This window comes from Malania oleifera, chromosome 5 (assembly GCF_029873635.1).
Source record: "Malania oleifera isolate guangnan ecotype guangnan chromosome 5, ASM2987363v1, whole genome shotgun sequence".
NCBI classification, from domain to species: Eukaryota; Viridiplantae; Streptophyta; class Magnoliopsida; order Santalales; family Ximeniaceae; genus Malania; species Malania oleifera.
The window spans coordinates 103,833,201-103,854,273 of NC_080421.1; the positions used below are offsets into that span (position 1 = coordinate 103,833,201).

Here is a 21,073-nt window from a genome sequence, read left to right on the forward strand (position 1 = left end):
GACTTTACACGTGCTCTAACTTCTTTACAACAGCAGTATTCTCAAACACTAATGTTATCAATTTATATATCCTTAAGTTTTAAAGAGCATGAGCTAAAATTTAAATATGAAACCAAACTATAAGATATTAACAAAACTTATAGCATATTAATATTGATAAATATTCTCAACCACACAAAAGTCTATGCTATAACTTGAATAAGTAATGAACCAATAAGATAGAAATTGAGTAGATTAAATCAAACTTAAATTTGTAACTATAATAGAGTTTGATCAATATGAGTATTCAAAGCATTCACAACATTCACAAATCAAAATAACACACTCATAACATATATATTTCAAGATAAATATTCTTGAAAATAAAGGAGATAAGGGAAAGAGTACACCAAATTTTTTTACAAGGTTCAGTAGTCGTGCCTACGTCCTTGCCTCAAGAAACCTGCTATGAGGATTCACTAATCCCTCCTTCAATAGGTGGAGACACCTCTCTCCTTCAGTAGGCGGAGAAGACTCTCAAGCAAAAACATTCCTTCCGCTTGTCAATGACTCAATTGCAAAGCCATCAGTTTTTCACAAACAAATAAGAATTGAATTCTACAAAGACAACTGTCCAACCATAGTGGATTCATACACAATAAGAACTATAATACTCTCAAAAGATATTTTCTAAGAAGTTCAAAGAGATTGGCTTAGTTTTCTAGGTTTTGAAAGCTTTGAACTTTGAAAGAATAACTTAGAAAAATTAGTTTCAACAACAACGATGCACATCAAAAATTTTCAATGTAAATTGATGTGTTCTGGTTGCCCTAACACGATTAGGGTTGACTATATATAGGTAGGTTTGAATTATAGCTGTTTATGTGTTTTTTGGTAACATTATATTTGAAAATTGGAAAGATTTCTTGCCATTTTCGAAACTTATTGCACACTTCGGTCGACTGAACTGGTAGTTATGTTGCCCAAACCAATTAACTTATGAATTTCAAAACTGGCAATAGCCATGCATTCGGTTGACTAAACTCTACATTTGTTTGCCCGAACTAACACTATCTGGAACTTTAACAATGGCAGTAGCCATTCGGTCGATAGAACCTATGGTTCAGTCACCCAGACCAAGCCAATTTATTCAAACTCTTGCATTCGGTCAACTGAGCATTAGCTTCACGCGCCTGAACATCCTGAAATTCAATATTCTTTATATTTTTTATTCCAAAACTGATTTTTATCCTTTTGAAATAACATTTGGACTTTGTAAAAAATATTTTCCAAGTCTTTAAAAGGTATTTAGATCCAAATAATTAACATATGAGGTTCATAACAAAAATTAATTAAAAGGTACTTACATGAGACCTATTTTACAATACACATGAGAAGTTAACTAAGTCTTCATATCCCTAAGCTTAATCTTCATCTACGCTTATCTTCAATACTAGTCATCTGTGATTTACTTGTGTTTTTCATGACTTTCCATTATTCATATTTCATTGTACTTTTAAACTGCAATACCCATAAATATACTTGATAACATAATTAGATGTGCATATACTTTATTTCTAAATCTAGCCGAACTTAAAATTCTCAACTTGAGATATCTTAGTGTCTTCTTTCTGGATATATTTGAATTTTATTGCATTTTGCTCTTGTATTTGTCATCATCAAAAAAGGGAGATTGTTGACTTTTTGAGTCCGATCTCTTTTTGATAATGACAAAACACAATTATCTCATGTAACGACCTGCTTAATTTACTACATAATCAACCACATTAAATGCCCTAATACCAATAACTAATGATATAAAAAAGTCGACCTGAACCCATGGGTAACGAAGATACACCTATCACACATAGTGGACACTTAAGCAGCAGTAAATATAAATTTCATTCACCCCAACCATAGAATACAATACCAGAGTTACTTACATTCCACCATATTACTGTATATATACAATCCTCAAAACACCAAAAGATAAAACTAGGATCTTACATCAAAACCCACTAACCCTAGTTCAAAACTCACCCCTCTAGTAGGGTAGAACAACTGCCTTAACGGTGCAGAGCTCGGTTCGCCTGTCTTTCTGGGTTCCCTGAAATGGTTTAAGTTAAGGTGAGATACCTCTCAGTAAGGGAAATAAACTAAATAAAGTTGTGTGGTAACATGAATATTTGTGTGCTATAATAGGTATATAGTACATGTCAAATGCTTGAAAACACTAATAATATCATAATTGAATAAATATACAATTTCATAGTTACACTAAATCATATTGTGTTTTAATATTCATAAAATCATCTACTATAAATAGTAGTTCTGAAATTTACCCAGAATGAATAGTTAGCCGGTGTCATGTATTACTCCCCATGACGGGTTGTGCAGTCTAAAGGTAGGACCCGACAATGGCTGGCCAACCACTGCCGAGTCAAAAATATTTGTAAGTACGATTGGCCCGTCACACCCTAATCCGGATTGCCAGGTGGATGTTTACAATTCTACACTGAAAGCCACATTGACTATCCATCTCCCATCCCCTCTACTGGTAGGGGTAGTTAGCACAAGTTTGAAGTGAACTGAACTGTATAGCTACGGTATCGTGCTCTTGAAAACTGATCTGAACTATCATCTGTGTTCTGATAACATATAGTACAAAATCATATACTCTTTTAACATAAATAGATTGATAGCATTTTCTAAATTCTGTCATAACATAAATAATCACAGACTTAGGCCGGATAACATACATAATTGCAGCCTTGCGCCGAATAACATACATAACTACGGCCTTGCGCAGGCTATCAATCACGGCCTTACGCCGAACATATTACACATACTGATCAGAATAAATGTATTGTTTATCATAAGTGCTGAAATCCTACATTATCCATGTTTTTCTTGAAAATAACTGTAAACATGCTTTTTCTGTAAATCTAACTTAACATAATACAATTTACGTGAAATAATATTCATGCCACACAAACTGAATAAAATCATGAATTCTGTTATGAAATCACATTTCTTGACATTTACACTAAAACACATTCCTATGTAACAGTAGTATTTTTCCAAATATATAATTTTCCAAATATACTCATACATAATACATGTTTTCTGAAAATTAATCTGCTATTAATTAATAATAATTTTCATGAAAAATTATGCTTTGTTTACTCCCTTACCTGACTACTAGAAAGCCCCTAAAACGACAGGTCCTGCACCCACAAGATTCCCGCTCAACACCCTAAAAACAACATTGCCCCGAACAAAACTTCAGTATTTCTTAAAATACTACTTTTTCTACAATTGTAGGAAAGTCAAATACTCAACATAAAGCCTTATCCTGAACTTGGGATGGAGTCCAAGTTAGCCCCACCAACGATCTACTCCAGCAAACTTGAAGAAAACTTCCCCAGGAGTACCGTGGTGGCTTCAGATCGTCGATCCGGCGAAGAACGGACCCAAAATCTTAATGAGAAGGTGGAAGGGATGAATAGGAGAGAGAAAATCTTATTTGCTTGAAAAATCTGCGCTGAAATCTGAGTTTAGAGCTATTTAAACACCTGCCCTCGTTGACGAGACACCTCACTTCATCGACGAGGACATGAAGGGAGTTCATTGACAAATGCTTATTCCTCGTCGACGAAATTTAGAGCTAAAAATAGATTCTCGATAACTTCTCGTTGATGAGACGCATGTTCACGTCAACTATCCCATCAAGCATGTTTGTCGACGAGACACTATTAAATTCCAATTATAATTTCCTTTTTCTTCCTCCTCCTATTATTTAATTAATATAATTCACCGGGTCTCTACATCTCATCTGTGCAATGACTCTTTTAGTAGAATCATTATTTAGAATGCACGGATGGTACGAATGCTATGGAAGTCATAAGGAATTTGAAGCTCATACAACCTGGCATATTTCATGAAATTAAAAGAGCAAAAGGATGAGGACACCTTAGATTTTCAGTTGTAATGTGTGTTATTCTCACTTGTATTTACATTTTTCATGAGAAATAGTTGGAAGCTCAAATTTACCCTAGACAGACCTTAGGAATCATGCATTTTATGAAAGAATCATTTACATTAGTTCTAGGTTGAATGAATTTTTAGAGGCAAATTTTAGAGACCTCGTCAATCAACACCATGGTCTTGTCGACAAATGCATCAAGGCCACTCGGCGATGAACAATGTTGTCTCGTTGACAAAAAAATATCGAGAGCCTAAAAAGTTCAGACGGGTTTCTCGTCGACGAATTCAGGTTCTCGTTGATGAATGGGTGTTGTACACACATCGACGAATGCATGCTCTTGTCGATGAATGTCGTGGCGTAGAATGGCGTTTTAGCACGGAGACGAACATAAATATGATGTTTTAAATGATCCAACAATCATAAATTGTTCAGATGGCAAAATTTCTTATATACACTAACCCAAAACCCTAGGAGAGATAACAAGACAAGGGGAGATCACTTTGAGCATACTTTTGAAAGCTTTTGCATACTTTGCCTACACTCTATCAAGTTAAAACATCTTTTGGGCATTCTCTCAGTTGTTCAAGGGCATTCACACACACATCTTGCTAAGCATGTTTGATATTGAGGTTTGGTATACAAGGTTTTATATTTAGGCACTTAATCTTCATTGTAAAAGTTTTTCTTCTCTCATATTTTTATTTAATATTTTATTAAAAGAGCAAGAACCCTAAGTTTCATATTTTTGTTTGAAAAATCTTGTGAGAGAAGTTCATTCTAGGACTTTAAATCTTTGAAGCGTTCTTGATTTTATTTTTATGCAAAGATTAAATATTCTTTTATTCGTGCCAAAAGTTAATTGAGAAAACCCTAGATCTCCAACACATATTATTTGAAAAATCAATTTTTGGAGATATATTGCATGAGGTGTAGATCTTTGAGAAAACTCATCATACATATTTTTATATACAAAGATCATATATTTCATTATTATTGAAATCATCACATACATTCATTGAGCTTCATGGCTATATCATGTGAGTATGTATTAGGATTTTATAGTACTCATTAGCTTGTTAAGAAGCATCTGAGTGTTTAGGAATTTTATCAATTTATTGTATTGACGGTTCGGGTTGTGAACCAAAGAAGGAGAATGCTATGCCTCTTGTAAGCAGCGGAATAAAAGGAAGTTGTACCTCTTGTAAGCAGCAAGTTTGTAACGGGAAGCTCCGCCCTGGTTTAAGGAGTAGATTAGTAGAATCCTTAAGGGTTTTGCCCAAGGCAAGGATATAGGGCGAGTTTGGCTGAACCTCGTTAAAAATTTGGTGTCTGCTCGCTCTCTCTGTAGTGACCTGAAGAATAATAACATTTTAATAATAAAAGGGAGAGAAAATAGATACAGAAACAGAAGGAAGTCGTAGACTTCATCGATGAACACGGGGTTTCGTCGACGAAGGTCTTCAGAATTTCGTCGACAAACACAGGGCTTCGTCGACGAGAAAATACCGAGAGGGGTTTTGAGGCAGCCTGAATTTTGTCAACGAATACAGGGCCTCGTCGATAAAATTTGTGAAGGACTCGTCGACGAACACAGGGTCTCGTCGATGAAATCCCTTATTATATATATATATATGAGAATCCAGGAATAAATTCATTTTTAAGAAGTCTCTCTTCTCTCTCTCTCTCTCTCTCTACGGCTCTCTCTCCCTTCTCTCTTTGTTTCTGGCCCCACCAGTCGCGGATCGACGATCCGAAGCTACTACGTTGCTCCTGGTGGAATTCTTTACAAGTTTGTCAGAGCGGATCGTCGAGAAAACAAAGTTGGATTTCATCCCAAATTCTGGGTAAGGTCTTTTATTGAATTTTTGACTTCCTGACAGTTATAGAAAATGATGTAGACTAGAAACTACTGAAGTTTTGTTCTGGGACATTGCATTTTCAGGATGTTGGATTAGGAATCCTGCAGGTATAGAGCCAGATTTTTATAGGGGCTTTTCAAAGTTGAGGTAAGGGAAATATGCTATGTTAGGAGTTTTAATAGAGTTAATAGAGATTTTATAAGCATATTTTTATGTCAGTCTATTATATAGTTTTTATTAGAAAAATGAGCATAAATGTTTTCATGTGAATAATGAATTTATACAGTTGTTATGAACCATCATACTATACTGAATACAAAGATATAGATAGTATATGCATTTGATATGGTTTTCCAGCATATAAGATTATACAGAGACAAATTTATATTCGCAAAAAAATGTACATGCATATACAGTTTTTATATGAATAGTTTAGGAAACAGATATATATATATATATATATATATATATATATATATATAGTACATAAAGACAGTGTTACGTAATTTTGGAAACATGATGAAAATGGTAAAAGAGTATATATGTATATATGTATATATGTATATAGTAACAGATCCCTGAGGAAAGGTACACAGATAGATACAATTTACAGAGCACGGTACTGTTGTTAGATATAGATAGAGTGCAACCACATATCTCAGATAGTATGTGGGTATCGTCAGCCGTGCTCGGAGAGTATGCAACTCCCCAGTACACTAGGTTGAGGGGGCCAATTTGATGAGGTAGTAGCCAGTCCCGAGCTTAGGATAGGATGCAGTTTGGTTGGGCTGAGGTAGTGTAGAGTATGATGACCTATCTGGAGGGCCGACCAGATAGAGTCCCGCCTATGGGTCGCACAACCCTGTCATGAGGGGTCAAATCATGACGTACAGAGTCCTAGGGATAAAAGCACAGTTTTATATATATATATATATATATATATATATATATATATATATATATAGTTTTACAGTATATGATGAGTATAGTATGATATGTTATTAGTATGAAAAGTAGTACAGATGATACAGTGTACTTTAAATTGAGAAGGAAAGATATGTTTGAAAGATATGATTTACAGATTGTTTATTACATTACAGATCAGTCATTATTTTAAAAGCATACTTAACTTAGCTGTCACACACTAGTGATAGCATATTTCTACTTACTGAGCGTCGACTCACCCCATTACATTACCATTTTTCAGGTGAGACAGCTGGGCGAGCAAATTAGGCTCGCGAATAGAGGGTATTTAGATCACTCTGGGTTTTGGGTGAGTTTTTGACGAGTTTTTATTTTTGGGAAAGATGGGGATAGAGGGGTTTACTTTGTATGGATATGATCTGTATATACTGGATTCTGGTATTGTACAGTCATGTTGTAATAGTGATATGCTTTATGTTTCTGCTGCGTAGGAATGCTTATCGTATGACTTTAAATACATGGTTACAGATATATAATATATATATATATATATATATATATATAGTAAGAATTTTGAGGTCATTACACACTCTCTCTCTCTCTCTCTCTCTCTCTCTCTCTCTCTCTCTCTCTCCCTATCTATCTATGTCTCCTTATATTTTCGCACTTATATTCATGTTATATCTGTTGTTCATGTTTTAAATGTTGGTATATATGAATATCTAAAATACGTGAGAATAATTGGGTAATATTGAATTAATTGAGATATCCACTGATTAAATCAATTTAGTTGCATAATACTGAACTCGGTCTATATCAACTTTGTGGATGTATGGTTGGGTTTTCAATTGATGACTGAAATATCAAAATATTTTTAAACACCCAATTCACCCCATTCTTAGGATTACACCTAAATTAACAATGGAAATGCAAATAACTAAGAAACCTATGCCCAATCAATTTAAGTTAAACGCTATTCAAACTTGAGCCTCTCATGCATTGAAATTTATAAGAAAAGAGGCAAACTAGGCTTATGACCCTGAAGAAATATTTATTGTGACTTTTTGGTCCTTTGAGCCTAAGTGTTCAAAGCCAAGTTTGAATCATTGAGTGCATAACTTAGGGGGAGAATTTCTCTTTCATGACTATTTATATAAAATGCTCTCATGATTTTATCTTATATGTCCATATGTCTTCATAAGAAAAACACTGAATTTCTACTATCCATTATCCGTTAAATGATTATATATTTTAATGGATAGTTTATCTTTTATATCATTTGTTGATGGAACTACTGAAATGCATGCTTGTATAGAATACCAGCTACATGGCAGATGCAATATCTTGTGAATTACATGCTGGTAGTGGATAGAGGTTCTCGCATGCTTAAAAAGAATTACAAATTTCTTGTTTGAACCTATCAAATACAGGTTTTATGGGAAAATGTCCAGTTTACAGACGGTATGTTGTCGAAATTTTGAAAAATTTTCCTAAAATAAAACCATGTACAAAGATGATTAGGATGAAATGCATGCTAAAATATTTTTGAAATGATGAGTGAGAGTTGATTGAACATTTAATCATCATCTTTATATGAAAATGCATGCATAAGAACATATAGGGGAGCTGAGCTTCATCCCTTAGGAAAAGAGCATAAAAGACTCATATGCATCATGCTTTGCTCTTAGAGTATTGAGGCTATTCTGAGATCCCTAAACATTATATTCTACACTTTAAGCTTTATGATTTGATATAAAATGTTCTTGGGTCATGAATACTATAGCATGCCTTAATATACATTTTCTGATGCATCTATAGTCTATAGGGAAATTGTATTGGGCAGATGATAAAGATAGTATTAATTCACATCCACTTTAGTTGCTCATTTGGTAAAGGTTTATACTACTAGGCATAATGAAATAATTTTATAACTAGTATAAGCAGTTTATTGCATCTAAATTATGATTCAAATCGAAAGGGGGAGCATCTAGAATTAAATTCCTCTCCTGTTATGCTCACCATACACTCTCTAGCTTAGAGCTATTTTGAATCAAGTATGGCATGTGCTTAAATATGATATTTTTATTGAAAATCATAACTTAAAAAAATGTTGTTATGCCACGGTTATTTGCTTTGCCATATGATCCTTACTTTAAATTGTTTGATTTATTTAGGATCTGTGTACTTGATTTTTCTGGTCATAATTTATGTGCACTTAAATGATAAATGAGGAAAATGATGCTGACATGATTTCTTATTTTACAAGCACACCCCCAGTACTTCTTGACAATATCATAACGGGGATATATATATATATATATATATATATATATATATAACTTTATTTTGCAAGAAATGGTTTTATGTTAAATATATTTTGTTTCTTGCTTGCGAGCTAAATTTCTATGCCCATATTTAAATTTAAAAAAAAAAAAAAATAGGAGGAGTTATATATTCAAAGTGTTAAATCAAAAAGGGGGAGTTATACTTTCAAATTTTATATCAAATAAAGGGAGAATTTTTCTGCGCTTAAATGTTAAAAAAGGGGGAATGTTTTTATAGGGGGAATTCTCTTAAGTTAAGTTTCTTTTAAAATGACAAATTTTTTTTTACTTAGGTTAACCTTTTTTGCTGATGCCAAAAGGGAGATAATTTTTATAAACAAAATGTTTGACCAAAAGGTAAAGTTTTTAAGGCCAATATTTTAAAGATACAGAAACTATAATAATTAAATAATAGAGAACAAGGAAAAATTTAAAGAGGTCAAAATAGGGTTCATCGATGAATCTCAATGTTCTTCGACGAGGAGATACCGGGAGGGTGTATTTTAAACTTATTGGTTCGTTGATGAGTACTTTACCTTCATCGACGAACTACCTTTTTCACCTTGTCGACGAGGCTATGTGTCTCGTCGACGAAGCCACGTGTCACATCGTTTATAAATATGTGAAGAATCAATTTTTGGTGAGTAATCAGCTACATTTTCCTTTCTCTCTCTAGAATTTTGACTACTCTGCCTTCTCTTTAGAAATCTGACCCTGTTTCTCCCCAATTCGACGATCAGAAACTACCACGATGATTTTTTGGAGATTCTCTACAACTTAACCAAAGCAAAATTTCAATTTGAAAAGTTTGGGAACCATTTTAAAATCGAGGTAAGTAGGTTATTTAAGGGTTATTTGGTTTGTAAGTTTTTCTAAACCCAAATTTAGTATTAGATGTTGTCATATTGGTGTTTGGGATGATTTATGTATGTGAAGTGAATTTAGAGTGTTGGGGTTTTTACTGCAAGCAGGTTAGGGAACCTAGTGGGTGTCCCTAAGAATCCAGGTAAGATGATGAATAGTTTATAATTTAAGAAATATGAGTATGAAAATTATTCTGGATATTCAGTTGATTGAAAGAAAAATATATGTGTATAATTTCAGGATTTTGTAATTATAAACGTTGTGGGCGTGAGTTAGAATCAGTAGGCAAGTTCAATTAGCCAGGTAAAGGAAATACGTTATGCTAGGAATTTCAAAAATTTTATCTATAATATATGTGTTTCGGGATAAATTTTATAGAGTATAAATTATCTTCATTATTAGAAAATAAAGATTTTAGTACAGAGGTTTTTATTTATTTAGTTGTGTGGCATGAGTTAATATCAAAACAGTTCAAAATTTTATAATAGTCTTTCAGAATATCATGATTTACATTATTTTTGCACAAGAATATGCTTTACCAGATTTTACTGAATTATGAATTTCAATATATTTACAAACAGATATTTTGCAGACAGATATTTCACAAGACAGATAATTTACAAACAGATATTTTACGGTATTTGCAGAATACCATGATTTTCAGGATTTCGAAACCATAACACTTGGATATTTCAGTTTATTCAGTCAAAATTAGTTTATTCAGACGGATATCTCAGTTTATTCAGTTAGATATTTTAGTTATTTCAATCAAATATTCCATTATTTTCATAACAGTTTACGGTGTTATGGTTATTTTGGAATCTTAACGAAACAGTAAGATGTATATATAGAAAATAGTATTATACAGTATCAGACCCTAATGAATCAGTTCAGATATCAGTAAAGCATGATACTTTTGCTATTTTAATTCAGAGTGTAACCATATATACCAGATAGTATGTGAATTTTCAGCAGTTAATCGTGTCTTTGTTGTGGACAGGCTCCCCGTTAGTTAGGGTTGAGGTGGCCAATCTGACTATCGGAGTTCATTTGACTTATCCTGATCAATCAACTAGTGTAAGTCATGCCTACAGGCCACACAACCCTACCATGAGGGGTTTAATCATGACATACAGATTTTTAGGGTATTTTCACAATTATATATATACAGAATGTCAGTAGATATATTAAAATACTAGCAGTATGATTATATAGTAAACTCAGATATTACAGGTTTATTTTAAGTCACGAAGGTGTGAGTTACACAGTATTACACTTTACATGGTATCTCAATACAGTTATTTATCAGTAAATTGTTTATGTAAGCTCAGTTGCCACACATTAGTAATAGTGATAGTTATGGTGCAACTCCAAGAGGGGGGTGAATTGGGTATTTAAAAACTTATTGCCTAGGTCTACTGATTTTAACAACAAAGTAATTTAGCCTAGGGTTAGTCTATGCAATCATCAAACACACATACACGTGCAGTAAATATAAATTGTGGAAATGTAAAGAACACGCACGATATGTTATTGGGGTTCGGCCAACTGTGCCTACATCCCTGCCTTGGCCACACCAGCACAAGAATTACCACTAAAATACTCTCTTAAGTGGGTGAAGCGGCACCTATACAACCAGGTCAATTCAAGGGGCTGACCTCAACCGACACGCCTTAACAGGATTGCGCACCTAGCTTTCCTAAGCAAGTCTAAGCCAATCCGGAACTATTCGACAAGGCTAGTCTCCCTCTTCAAGCCTGTGCCTAGAATACAACCAATGTGTATAAATTTTTTGTACACGTAAATGCGCTTCAACACAAGTAGATGTGTGCACCAATATAGCTCAGTCAATAATGCAAGCACGGATGATATGTAAATATGCTCAGTGCTCTAATGTGTGCTAAACACTCATTCATGTATATATTTTCAGTCCTGATCTAGAGTGTATATCTAAGCAAGATTTGAAACACACTATTTGAATATCACAAAATCAAATCAGGGTTTCAAATATGCTAAGCAAGATAAATCAAACAAATTCAATAGGATATTTCAATGTATAAAGCATAATGGAGTTGTTTGAAAGACTAGCTTTTGTAAAGGATTTTTGCACATAAAATCTAGGTTTAGGTAACCTGCAACAATAATGCAAGAACCAAAACCCTTAAAGTTTTTCCACACTAGATTATCAAATGAAATTGGTGAAAGAACTTTAGGCTATACTCTCAAGTAAAATCAATTAAACAATATATCAAGAGCGAGTATAAGCTAGAGAGATTTAAGTACACTAGCCTTATAGAGATACTCACAATGCTTAAGAAAGAGAATGATGAGTATGTGAGTGTTTGCAAGAAATATTTGGAAAATATAGGGTTTTTAGGGTTTTGAGAGTTGAGAAAATTTTTGCCCTAATCAAGTTTGCTAATCCTTGCTAATTAAGATAAATGAACTAGTATATATAGGCAAGGAGGATTTTTTTAACTGTTGGGGACACAATGGGTATAATTAAAATTGTCTAAAAGACCATTAAGAAAATTAACCCAGTTTACCCCATTTAAAAAATCAGTAAAAATTATTTTAACCCGCAAGGTTCGGGTGCCCGAACAAATACAGTCAAAAAATCAATTTTAAGAGGTTCGGGTGCCTGAGTTGAGGACCAGTTGGCCGAAACAAAATTGGTAGCCAAAATTCTGAGGTTCGGGTGCCCGAAGCTTAGCTCGGTTAACCAAACCAAGTAGTTCAGTCGCCCGAGCCTCTATTTGAACGTAGACATACGGTCGCCCAAGTAGTTGAAAAAGTGTTCTGAAGAGTACTCGGGTGCCCGAGGAAGATACGTTCAAAAGAGGTTCGGTCGCTCGAATGTTGACTTGTTCGGTCGCCCAAGCCGCTTTACACGGCATGGATTCGGTTGCCCGAACCCTCTCAACCTTTCCAATTTTCAGTTCAATTTTAGCCAATTGTAATTCCCCCAATATGAAGATGATAATGGGGACTTTTTGTGCATTTGTTTAGAGACCTAAGGTATTTTTATCCTACCGAAAAAGATCCAGTGTTGGTCGACCTTCGATCGACCGAAAGGTGATCCCTAAGGTCTGTGTAGGTACCTAAAGTCCAACTATAGTCATTTTGAGCATACCTACCAACCATGCATGATGCAAATTATTACAAGTCATACACGTGCACAGTTCATAATAAATTACATCCCAGAATGAAGAAATAATCAAATGAATAAAAAATACAACACATATATCTTCATTCTTCAATATGAACACCTTACGCCATCATGATATGTCTTTCAGTCCTAAAGCGCGCACAAGGTGAACCTACATGCAATTCTTAATACAACCATTAGTACCAAGAGTATTAGTCATAATCAAAATTGGGTGTGACCAATGTGGTCAACAAATAGTATATCTCTTCTTACTGATCGTTGTCTCATCCCAGTGATTTAACATTTTTCAGGTAATTCAGTTGGACGAGCAGATCAGGCTCGCAGGTAGAGAGGTCGTCTACACTATCTTGCCTATAGGGTAAGTGTTATTAGGAGATTGTATTTTTGTATAGCATTCAGGAGTTTGGGTAATAGATGCTGGGATGATAAGTAATTATGTATGTATATTTTGAAAAAATACAGGATTTTGATATTGTAAATAGAGATGTATGACTTTATGTTTTCCGCTGCTTAGGTATGTTACTTTGTAAACAGGAATTTCCTCAGTGCCCACCTGGGGCCTGAGATGTTATAGCAAACATTTCGGGGGTATCGGAGTATTTTATTTTGCAGTATATTTTATAAATAAAAAAAAATTGGTACAAATTTTCAGGTCGTTACAAATATTGTCTTAAATGGAAAAATATCTGAACTGCATGCATGTATGCATTTGTGCTATAATGATAAAATTGAATGCATATATTTTAAATTGTCTTATTTTGTTAATATGTGTGTGCATCTTGTTTAAATTTAAATTATGCATATTGAAAGGGGGAGCCTTTTCAGGTTATTCCCATTTTGCTCTGATACATTTATAATCATCAAAAAAGAGGAAATTGTTAACTTTTTGAGTCTGATCCATTTGATGCTGACAAAGCATCTGTATCTTATGTGGGCATTTAGTTTGTGAACAGGTTCATATTTCAGCACACACATAAAGATTAAGAGAAATGGAATCCAAGACGGATCTTAATGCACATACACCTAGCGTACCTATGAAGTGAAGAGCAAAAGATCAAGAAGAAGACATTTAATTTTATTGTATTGCATTTAGTTTATAATTTGGTCTGTAATAATGCATTTGCATGCATAATGTGAATGACAAGCTTAGAACGACCATAGACAGACCTTAGGGACTAACAAATTTTTAGGAAAATTATTGGGTCGACTGAATACCTTATTGGCTAAAAAATTCAGAGTGTTGACTAAGCCATGATCAACCAAACCATTGGCATTATAAATGCCTTGGTTGACCGAACCATTAGGAAGTTAACATGTTGACTTCGCACGATCGATCGTTTAGTTTTTGAACGTATTGTCCCTAGTCAATTGAACCATGAAGTGATTGACCCCCCCCCCCCCCCAAACAACTTGGTTGTCCATTTTTTTAGTTCATTTTAGCTTGGGTCGACCAAACCATATGAGCAGTCAACCGAACCTAAGCCATGGTCGACCTAACCCACGAAGGGGTTCAAAATTGCCTTAGTCGATCGACCATATTTGTAGTTCAAAAGTGCCACAATCGACTGAACTTAGTAATATGATCGACTAAACCTTGAATATGGTCGACAGAACTTCTCAGGTTGGCGAGATCTTTACCATAGTTAAACAGGGTTATTTTTCATTAAACCTAATCAAAATTTTTCAAAAATACCCTATAAGTCTCTAACGATTACATTTTTTGCAATATCTATATATACCCCTTCATTTGACTTAATTAGCACGATATTAGAAAAAATCATTAAGAAAAAATTCTCTAAAATTTTTATACTCATACTCCTCTTATTGCTCAAATTCTTCCAATCTTTTCAAAGTATACTGCTTATACTCTCTTACACTCTTTATTTTAAAATCATTTTGAAGAGAGCATTTGATTAATATTTGGGCATTTATTTTCTTCATCCAAAGCTTATACTCTCACTAGTTCTTTGTTTGGGAAAACTTATTTTTGAGAGTTAGCTTATTGGATATCCCATATATTCTATTGATAAATATTATTAGGAGAAAATTTATATTAGCTATCTTTGAAAGACTTGAGCGCACTAGGAAAGTCTTATTGCAATTGTGCTTACACTCACACATATTATTTTTGCAAGTTCATTTGTAAGCAAAAACCCTAAATTCTCCTACACTTTATTTGGGAAAAACATAATTTGAGAAATATTTTGTTAGGGTTTAAATCCTTGAGCATCCATTATATATATTTTTATTTAAGGATTATTTTAGTGAGAAAGTCATCATACTCGCATTGAGCTTCATTTCATATCATACGTGAGTGTATTGAGCATACTATTGAACGTCATCTGCTTAGTTTAAAAGCACATCTGTTTGTACATAAAATTATTGATTATCTGTTGTGTTCCCGACGGGTTGTCGAAAGAGAGAGACTAACCCTGTGAATATTCCCAAACTTGCTCAGACCTAGTTAGGAGAGCACCGGACTAGTTCAAACTCGGTTAGGAGAAATAGGTGCATCATTCTAGTAAAGTGTTATAAATGGTGTCACTCCACCTACAAGTGAGTAACTTAGTGGAATCCTCTTATTTGTGAGCTTAAGGCGGGAATGTAGGCAGTATTGGCCGAAGCCCAATAACATATGATGTGCCTACTTTTTAATTTCCTACACTTTATATTCCCACGCATGTATGTTATATTCAATAGATTGTGAATGTTGCGCATGATTTAATTTCCGCATATTATATTTATCTACGCAATTGGTATTTTTCTTGGAAAGACCCAAAGTTGTGCATTACTGCTGCTAGTTAAATTAAATTTAAGAGAAAAATTTTAAATACCTAATTCACCCCCCCTCTTGAAAATATACCAATTCCAACATCTACAAAAAAATTGTAGATTACTTATCTACTTTTCTTGAATTTTCTACAACTTTCTTAGTTTATAAATGACAATTAGTGCATGCCTTTTGGCTATGAATTACAGCTTTCTCGAGAATAAGACGAGCGATGCTTTTAGACTTTCAAGAAACAAGAAAGAAAGATATAGCTTTTCAATCACAAATATAAATTTTTAACCAAATTATTTGATAAAGCACAAATTTCACAATATCATTCAAATTTTTAAATTAAAATTTTTTTATTTTTAATTTTAAAAAAAAAATTGAATTTGAATTTGGGTGGATATAGACAAAAAGTAATATACAATTGTATTAAATTTTATTCAATTCATTCAAATTCAAATTTAAAACTCAAATTCATACTCCTAAATGTATTACATTTGGAAAGATAAATTTTTTTAAATTGTCGGACATACAAATATATAATTATAACTCTTTTATATTTTTTCATGTTAATTTCAGGCAATTTCAAATTGATGATCTTAAATAGGTAAGTTGAAGGTGTATTTTTTTTTTTCTTTCTGCCAGTATTTCCAAAATGCTATTCCCCTACAAATATTCTTTTGTAAATTTCATGCAACAAGAAGACAAAAAATAAAATAAAAAATAAAAAATAAAATTGATTAAAAAGGCACATCTGCAAAATATCTTCATCACCAATAACCTTTCCTTTTTTGTCAGGTATGAAGAATATGTTCAACAAAATTATTGATAGAACCACCTAAAACATATTAACAGTGCCATTTTTCGGCTTCCCTAATTAATTGCCAATATCTTCTTGGTTCCAACTTTTTTCATCGCATAAAATTGAAAGCTCTCGTCAATGGGTATGCCATTATTAGGAGCAAGTTGTATACTACCATAACTGGCTTCTTTCCTTCCTTGATTTTCGCTGGATTATTGCCTTGACTGTTCATTTTTTCGTGAATGGCGATCTGCTCACACCTCCCCGCCATTCAGTCTTACCGCTTTTTGCCTCATCCGAAACTTTATATATACGTACAGTACTCGCAACCAGTTCATCCATCGCCGACCACTTGTCTCCTTCTCCCTAATTTTATATTTCTTACACCGTTATTTCCCTACTTCCATGCCCGCCTGAGTAACCGTCCTCTCTCCCCTCTCCCACTCCTTTTCCAATGGGTCTGTTTTGGGCTCTGGCCTTGATTTCCGGTCTCTGTTTCTCCACTTCCGGCGTTCATTCCTCCGCCGACGGAGTCAAGACCTTCATCGTCCGAGTCCAAAACGACTTGAAGCCCAGCGCCTTTGCTAATGTCGAGAACTGGTACGCCTCCACCCTGCGAAGCCTCACCCGCAACCCTCTAGGCTCCGAGGAGGAAGCCACTGCCTTCGGCGGTGACTTCGTCCACGTTTACAAAACAGTCTTCTACGGATTCGCGGCGAGGCTGACCCCACAGCAGGTGGATGAACTGACGGCGCGTTCGGAAGTCCTCGGTGTTTTCCCAGACGAGTTTCGGCAGTTACAAACAACACGTACGTCGGAGTTTCTTGGCCTGACAGTCGCCGGGAAACCCGCCAGACTTCTAGCCGAGTCCGATGGCGGTTCCAACGTTATCATCGGAGTTTTGGACACCGGCATTGGGCCCGAACGGCTCAGTTTTAAGGACGAAGGCTTGGGGCCCGTGCCTGCACGCTGGAAAGGGGAGTGCGTCGGAGGAGTCGACTTCACCACAGAGCTCTGCAACAAAAAGCTCATCGGGGCGAGGTACTTCACCGCCGGGTTAGATGCCGCCGGCCCCAATGCCACGAAGGATGTCAAGTCAGCGCGAGACACCGAGGGACACGGAACCCACACCGCGTCCACCGCCGCCGGGCGACAGGTGGTGAATGCTTCCTTCCTCGGCTATGCTCAGGGCGTCGCCTCGGGGGTTGCTCCGAAAGCGAGAATTGCAGTTTACAAGGTGTGTTGGTCGAGAGGGTGCTTGAACTCCGACTTACTCGCTGCTTTCGATAAAGCCGTCGAAGACGGCGTCGACGTTATCTCTCTTTCAATCGGCGGCGGCGCCATGCCTTATTCCACAGACCCAATTGCTTTAGGTGCTTTCGGTGCCATGGAAAAGGGCGTGTTCGTTTCCGCCTCCGCCGGCAACGAAGGTCCCACCCCGTCAAGTCTGAGCAACGCAGCCCCGTGGATCACCACTGTCGGAGCGAGCACCATTGATCGGACATTCCCGGCGGATTTGATATTAGAGAACGGTGAAGTCCTCACCGGCGCTTCTCTCTACGTCGGGAAGCCACTGCCCTCAAAGACTTATTTCCCCCTGGTCTACATTGCTAATGGTAATTACGGGACATCAACTTGCGCGCCCGGGTCGTTGGATCCAGCGCAGGTACGTGGCAAGATCGTGGTGTGCGACAGAGGTGGCGGCTCACGTGTCGGCAAGGGAAAGACCGTAATGGATGCCGGAGGGATAGGAGTTGTGGTTGCCAACGTCGCGCCGCTCGGAGAAGGCATCGTCGCCGACCCCCATATCCTCCCGGGTTTAGACATTAGCGAGTCGGCCGCCGATAAGCTCAAAACTTACATCTCGGCTTTTAGAAACCCCAGGGCCACCATTGTTTTCCGTGGGACCCAGGTCGGAGTTAAACCGGCACCTATCGTTGCGTCCTTCTCGTCGAGAGGCCCGCCGGAGTCTCTATTCGTCATGAAACCCGATTTGATCGCGCCAGGTGTCAACATCCTTGCGGCCTGGCCCGAGGGCGTGTCGCTGACGGAAGGTGTCCCCAACCAGAGGCGTTCCGACTTCAACATTATCTCCGGGACTTCCATGTCGTGCCCGCACGTGTCCGGTTTGGCCGCGCTCCTTAAAGGGGCCCACCAGGACTGGTCGCCGGCAATGATTCGGTCGGCTTTAATCACGACGGCCTATACTCGTTCCAACGACCAGAAACCCGTGCTGGACGAGACGGCGTACACTCCGGCCACCGTGTGGGACATGGGAGCCGGACACGTGGATCCTGAGAAGGCAGTCGATCCGGGGCTGGTCTACGATATCACAGTCGACGATTACTTGAACTTCCTCTGCGCCTCCGGGTTAAGCGCGGAGAAATTGAGAGCCATCGCTCGGAGGTCGGTGAACTGCGTCCGCGCGTTTAGAAGTCCTTCGGAGCTGAACTACGCGACAATCTCCGTCGTCTTCAACGTGTCGAGGAGGTCCAAATTGGAACAAGTGGTTACGAGGACAGCGACGTACGTCAGCGACGGCCCTTCGACGTACAGAGTGGCATTCTCCAATACGAAGAATGCAATCGTGACCGTCCGTCCGAAGACGTTGGTTTTCAAGACGAAGGGTGAGAAACTGACATACGAGGTTCGGGTTTTGGCTAAGAACGTGGACGTTCCAACTGGCAATGCATATACCGAGTCAACCTCGCTGACGTGGACGGATGGGAAGCACCGGGTCACTTCGCCCGTTGTGGTGGCGTGGAAGGCAAATGACTTTTTCTAAATTTGCATGAAATTAACGTATAAGTAATAATATATATTTATTATTATTATTATTATTATTATTATCAATTATAAATAGGCACATAATTAATCAGTCTCGCTGCTAATATTATAATTATAATAATAATACCTATAGCAATGATTTTTCAATTAATTTATTTCACATTTTGTTTCATAAAAGTCAAAGATGATAGCGTAAGCAAAAAAAAATTATTTTATTTTTTTTATAAAATGTAAGAATTACTATCTTCGCGATAGTGTTGTGTGGATGTATTAATTTGATCATGGTATTGAGTTGATGACCATCTTATTTTCTGCTCTATACTTCACCTTTGTTTAAAATGGTCTAGTGAACCTTCTTACTACCTAAGTTTATGACCAAGGACTTCTAGGTTTTCTTTTTTTTTTTTTCTTGTAAATTGGTTGTTTCTCATCTGTCCCAGCTCTCTTACTTTACCTTTTAAAAAATAAAATTTTATTTTATTTTTACAAAAATATTGTTAAAAATGAGCTTTTATTTCAATATAATTAAAATTTTAAAACTATTTGCTAAAGATATGTAAAATTAATTTTTGTTCATTCAGTTGGTATATTTATATATATATATATATATATATATATATATATTCACTTTTCTTAATAACCAAATATGAAAAGTAGATTTTTTTCATTTTTTTTTTCTTTTTATAATGTTTTTCAGATTTTAAATTGCATTTAATTTTTAAAGTATAATTCAAGTGTGGAAGATTGCCATGTGTTATTTTGGATTTTTTTTTTCTGAATGGTAAAGAGAGGAAATATAATAGTAGACAAAACGATACAAGGTTATACATACAAGCAATATTGACAATCAAAGTTAACTTGGAATGGTTTTTAAAATTGCGATGTACAAAGTTCTTAATATTTGAATTTAATTTTAAATTATAAATGCATTGTAATAATTGGACCTTTATATGTTGTTTTGAGCTTATATTGCTATAGTATCATTGCCTATGTATGCAATAACTTTGTATACGTTATAGGGAATTAACATGAAATTTTCAAATTGTAAGAACCCGACTCAAGATAGGTGTATTAAATAAATGATAAAAAAAAGAAATTTTAAAAATAGTAAAAATCAGTATGGCTCGTCAACGAAGCTTTTTTTCTCGTCGAGAAAGTCTCTTGTACAACTCAACGATGAGTTTCAATGGTTTGTTGATGAGGAGATATTGAGAGATTTTGGGAAATTCTGAAATCTCAGGCTCGTTGACGAGTCCACCTTGAAGTCAACGAACTTCCTTCTGCGGCCCGTCGACAAGTCTGGCCGGGTCAACCAAGTTATAAATATCTAAATCACTTGCTTAATGAAGAAGAAACCAAAAACCTCTCTCTCTCTCTCTCCCTCTCTCTCTCTCTTTAGAACTCGAACACACACACACACACACACTCTCTCTCTCTCTCTCTCAAGGATTTCGGGTCGTCTGTTGCTGGAATCAACAATTCGACGTTGCTACGTGGATCAGGAGGAGAATCTCTTCAAGGATAGCGAATCAAATTTCATTTTTAGGATTTTTGGGTTTTGACAAAAAATCGAGATAAGGGTTCAATTTCGTTTTCATTTC

At 35.9% G+C, this 21,073-nt stretch overlaps 1 protein-coding gene across 1 annotated transcript; it reads left to right on the forward strand.

Annotated features, from left to right (window-relative positions):
• The first annotated feature begins 16,594 nt into the window (after window positions 1-16,594).
• On the forward strand, window positions 16,595-19,791 carry LOC131155259 (subtilisin-like protease SBT1.5). Its single transcript, XM_058108265.1, has one exon. It carries the CDS (start codon window positions 17,140-17,142, stop codon window positions 19,468-19,470), a length of 2,331 nt encoding a protein of 776 aa, XP_057964248.1. The 5' UTR covers window positions 16,595-17,139; the 3' UTR covers window positions 19,471-19,791.
• The last annotated feature ends 1,282 nt before the right edge of the window (window positions 19,792-21,073 follow it).